General features: G+C 37.6%; 2 protein-coding genes across 3 annotated transcripts in view; both read left to right on the top strand.

Moving 5' to 3' along the window:
- The window catches only part of LOC104763029, a 13417-nt gene that overhangs the window by 4667 nt on the left and 4290 nt on the right, over nucleotides 1-4460 (top strand). The window contains exons 5-12 of the mRNA XM_019239942.1: nucleotides 812-931; nucleotides 1027-1155; nucleotides 1236-1361; nucleotides 1528-1583; nucleotides 1688-1787; nucleotides 2084-2201; nucleotides 2373-2582; nucleotides 4361-4453. Of these exons, the coding sequence (XP_019095487.1) occupies nucleotides 812-931; nucleotides 1027-1155; nucleotides 1236-1361; nucleotides 1528-1583; nucleotides 1688-1787; nucleotides 2084-2201; nucleotides 2373-2582; nucleotides 4361-4453 (952 nt within the window). The remainder of the gene's footprint in view (nucleotides 1-811; nucleotides 932-1026; nucleotides 1156-1235; nucleotides 1362-1527; nucleotides 1584-1687; nucleotides 1788-2083; nucleotides 2202-2372; nucleotides 2583-4360; nucleotides 4454-4460) is intronic.
- Nucleotides 2693-3821, top strand: LOC104760196. Of its 2 annotated transcripts, none has more exons than XM_010483081.1 (4): nucleotides 2693-2807; nucleotides 2888-3013; nucleotides 3180-3235; nucleotides 3736-3821. In XM_010483081.1, the coding sequence occupies exons 1-4, from the start codon at nucleotides 2709-2711 to the stop codon at nucleotides 3761-3763; spliced, it is 309 nt and encodes a 102-aa protein (XP_010481383.1). In that variant the 5' UTR covers nucleotides 2693-2708; the 3' UTR covers nucleotides 3764-3821. The 2 variants fall into 2 exon arrangements, with proteins under 2 accessions (XP_010481383.1, XP_010481384.1); XM_010483082.1 differs by lacking the exon at nucleotides 3736-3821 and adding an exon at nucleotides 3340-3439 and having other exon boundaries at nucleotides 3180-3239.

The following is a 4460-nucleotide window of genomic DNA, read 5'->3' as shown; positions in this document are numbered from 1 at the left end:
GGTGGTTAGAGCTAGACTTAATAATTGGAACCCTTGTGCTAGAAAATCTCTTTCTTTTTGACAGGGTTACTCGGACCCTTTGTGAGAGCAAGACATGCCCAATAGACTTGATTAGTCCACCGGATGATTGCCATGTCAATTACACACTATCGTTTTCCCTTCAGGTTTGTTTGATTAAGAAGTATCTTGGTAGTTCAAAATTATTTAGACGTTGTTCTACGTATTAGGTAATTACGCAAGTAAGAGTCTACTATTGGATAATTATTAGGCTGACCGAAACTGTTTGCTAAAATAAACCAAACAGTTGGGAGTTTCAATATTCCTATAGTACCTCTAGTTGTGCATAGTAACCTTTTCTGCGTTACCCTCCTGGAGTAAGAAAAATTAGACTTGACTGCTACTTGATAATGATTTTCTCTTATTTTCAACTTCGAACTTTTCATAANCCTCTGTGGTCAAACATCTATGTAGATAATAATGCAAAAGTTTTGGTCCCGCTGCTATGGACAAGAATGCAGGTCAGTTAATTTCCAAAATTTCTATTATCTTTTCTTTTGATATAGTCCTGAGTTTCTTCTTCCCTGATTCTTTTGTGATCCATGTAAACCTTTTTTAGTCTACGGTATATAGTTTATACCATAAAATGAATGCTTTCTCTATATATATTTTTTTACTAGTGACCTAGCAATTTCACACTTCTTGATCTTATTAAAGGATGCTTAAATAGAAGCTCTTACGTCTCTCTTTTTTAAATACTTTTGATGGTGGTACTACCCTTAAATGGTTTTTATTTATTATTCTGATTGTAAAGGTCAGAGGCCAAATCAGTCTTTATAGGGGAAGCAGCATTGTCTTTGGGTTATCAAAGTATCCAATTTCAGAATTTGAGCTTGTTGCAGAAGAGCTTTTAATGAGTAACTCCGTAATAAAGGCAAGTTCTTGTTCCTAACCATTCAGCAACAATCTTGTTTCTCGTTTACCATCCTGCTCCTCCTATATGCTAAGTTATATTGTCCTTAAATGAAGGTTTTTGGTGCATTACGACTTGTTACGAAGATGCTGCTCATGTTGAATTCTGTGATTAAAATTGATGGTGAAGGAAACCCTGCGGTGCCTTCCTCCGTCCTAGAAGTTCGCAACCTTGCAGTTCTAACGGTAAACTTGTAAATTTTATAATGTCTTATTTACCCCGATTGTTTGATTGGAAGACAGATTTTGACTTTTTCTTCTTGTAGGAAAATTCCGTCATTACTTCTAATGCGAACTTGGGTGTATATGGTCAAGGAATGTTGACGCTCACTGGTCCTGGGGATGCAATTAAAGGCCAGAGGCTTTCCTTATCTCAGTTTTACAACATAACTGTAAGAAACTATTCTTTTAAAATGATATCTGTCCAACTTTTGTTGACTTATATATCTCTATGTTGTTATGAGATCAGGTTTCTGTCTGTCATTTACAAACATTTACATAGGCATAGTCATCGGTGAACTATGAAAACTCTTTTTTAACAGTTCCTCAATTTTGCAGGTTGGACCAGGTTCAGTACTTCAAGCACCACTTGATGATTACGAAAGCAAAAACGCGTGAGTATGACTTCCTATACGCTTACATTATTATTATGACGGTGGTTAGAGCTAGACTTAATAATTGGAACCCTTGTGCTAGAAAATCTCTTTCTTTTTGACAGGGTTACTCGGACCCTTTGTGAGAGCAAGACATGCCCAATAGACTTGATTAGTCCACCGGATGATTGCCATGTCAATTACACACTATCGTTTTCCCTTCAGGTTTGTTTGATTAAGAAGTATCTTGGTAGTTCAAAATTATTTAGACGTTGTTCTACGTATTAGGTAATTACGCAAGTAAGAGTCTACTATTGGATAATTATTAGGCTGACCGAAACTGTTTGCTAAAATAAACCAAACAGTTGGGAGTTTCAATATTCCTATAGTACCTCTAGTTGTGCATAGTAACCTTTTCTGCGTTACCCTCCTGGAGTAAGAAAAATTAGACTTGACTGCTACTTGATAATGATTTTCTCTTATTTTCAACTTCGAACTTTTCATAATTATTCATTTTCTAGATATGTCGAGTCGAGGACATTCTTGTGAGTGGTCTTGTGAAAGGAAGCATAATTCAAATCCACAGGGCGAGAACGGTTGTAGTTACTGATGATGGCTTGATCACTGCATCTGAATTTGGTATATAAACTATGAAAATCACCCTTGTGTTCCATTTTCAGCAAAGTACTATAGCTGTTTGCCTTTTCACTGCAGAAGGATTCTTACTAAGTCATTAATTTTTGAATAGCTTTCTATGTATATAATAAGATAAATGTGGTTTCTTATACTATACAAAAAATTCTATGGCAGGTTGTAGTGGTGGCTTGGGAAAGGGGCTTTCTTCAAATGGGGCTGGTAGTGGTGCTGGGCATGGAGGAAGAGGGGGATCAGGCATTTTCAATGGGAAAGTATGCAACGGAGGTCATACTTACGGCGATCCTGATTTTCCCTGTGAGTTGGGGAGCGGAGCAGAAAGTCCAGATAAATCGTATGGGGATGTGACTGGTGGAGGGATGATAGGTCAGTACTTAAGTATTTTTCTATTATTTTAAGAAAAGCTGGTAGCCAATGGTACCCATTGAAATATCTGTTGACTCATCTGGCACAGTCAAGTGACCTATCANTGCATTACGACTTGTTACGAAGATGCTGCTCATGTTGAATTCTGTGATTAAAATTGATGGTGAAGGAAACCCTGCGGTGCCTTCCTCCGTCCTAGAAGTTCGCAACCTTGCAGTTCTAACGGTAAACTTGTAAATTTTATAATGTCTTATTTACCCCGATTGTTTGATTGGAAGACAGATTTTGACTTTTTCTTCTTGTAGGAAAATTCCGTCATTACTTCTAATGCGAACTTGGGTGTATATGGTCAAGGAATGTTGACGCTCACTGGTCCTGGGGATGCAATTAAAGGCCAGAGGCTTTCCTTATCTCAGTTTTACAACATAACTGTAAGAAACTATTCTTTTAAAATGATATCTGTCCAACTTTTGTTGACTTATATATCTCTATGTTGTTATGAGATCAGGTTTCTGTCTGTCATTTACAAACATTTACATAGGCATAGTCATCGGTGAACTATGAAAACTCTTTTTTAACAGTTCCTCAATTTTGCAGGTTGGACCAGGTTCAGTACTTCAAGCACCACTTGATGATTACGAAAGCAAAAACGCGTGAGTATGACTTCCTATACGCTTACATTATTATTATGACGGTGGTTAGAGCTAGACTTAATAATTGGAACCCTTGTGCTAGAAAATCTCTTTCTTTTTGACAGGGTTACTCGGACCCTTTGTGAGAGCAAGACATGCCCAATAGACTTGATTAGTCCACCGGATGATTGCCATGTCAATTACACACTATCGTTTTCCCTTCAGGTTTGTTTGATTAAGAAGTATCTTGGTAGTTCAAAATTATTTAGACGTTGTTCTACGTATTAGGTAATTACGCAAGTAAGAGTCTACTATTGGATAATTATTAGGCTGACCGAAACTGTTTGCTAAAATAAACCAAACAGTTGGGAGTTTCAATATTCCTATAGTACCTCTAGTTGTGCATAGTAACCTTTTCTGCGTTACCCTCCTGGAGTAAGAAAAATTAGACTTGACTGCTACTTGATAATGATTTTCTCTTATTTTCAACTTCGAACTTTTCATAATTATTCATTTTCTAGATATGTCGAGTCGAGGACATTCTTGTGAGTGGTCTTGTGAAAGGAAGCATAATTCAAATCCACAGGGCGAGAACGGTTGTAGTTACTGATGATGGCTTGATCACTGCATCTGAATTTGGTATATAAACTATGAAAATCACCCTTGTGTTCCATTTTCAGCAAAGTACTATAGCTGTTTGCCTTTTCACTGCAGAAGGATTCTTACTAAGTCATTAATTTTTGAATAGCTTTCTATGTATATAATAAGATAAATGTGGTTTCTTATACTATACAAAAAATTCTATGGCAGGTTGTAGTGGTGGCTTGGGAAAGGGGCTTTCTTCAAATGGGGCTGGTAGTGGTGCTGGGCATGGAGGAAGAGGGGGATCAGGCATTTTCAATGGGAAAGTATGCAACGGAGGTCATACTTACGGCGATCCTGATTTTCCCTGTGAGTTGGGGAGCGGAGCAGAAAGTCCAGATAAATCGTATGGGGATGTGACTGGTGGAGGGATGATAGGTCAGTACTTAAGTATTTTTCTATTATTTTAAGAAAAGCTGGTAGCCAATGGTACCCATTGAAATATCTGTTGACTCATCTGGCACAGTCAAGTGACCTATCAATATTTGTTTTCCACCTTTTCAGTTATTGGCTCCATCCAGTTTCCTCTTTTCATACTTAATCTGAGTGGATCTCTGAGCTCTGATGGCCAAAGCCTTGGGAAGCCAATAGTGAATGGTAACAG

The sequence above is a fragment of the Camelina sativa genome, chromosome 18 (genome assembly GCF_000633955.1).
Source record: "Camelina sativa cultivar DH55 chromosome 18, Cs, whole genome shotgun sequence".
In the NCBI taxonomy this organism is placed as follows: Eukaryota; Viridiplantae; Streptophyta; class Magnoliopsida; order Brassicales; family Brassicaceae; genus Camelina; species Camelina sativa.
This window is presented reverse-complemented; position numbering and strand designations above follow the sequence as displayed.

Excerpts from the sequence above, each read along its gene's own strand:
- LOC104760196 (XM_010483081.1), top strand. The coding sequence starts at position 2,709 with ATGCTGCTCATGTTGAATTCTGTGATTAAAATTGATGGTGAAGGAAAC. Across the intron at positions 2,808-2,887 it reads GCAACCTTGCAGTTCTAACG|GAAAATTCCGTCATTACTTC; the intron begins GTAAACTTGTAA and ends TTCTTCTTGTAG. Across the intron at positions 3,014-3,179 it reads CTCAGTTTTACAACATAACT|GTTGGACCAGGTTCAGTACT; the intron begins GTAAGAAACTAT and ends TCAATTTTGCAG.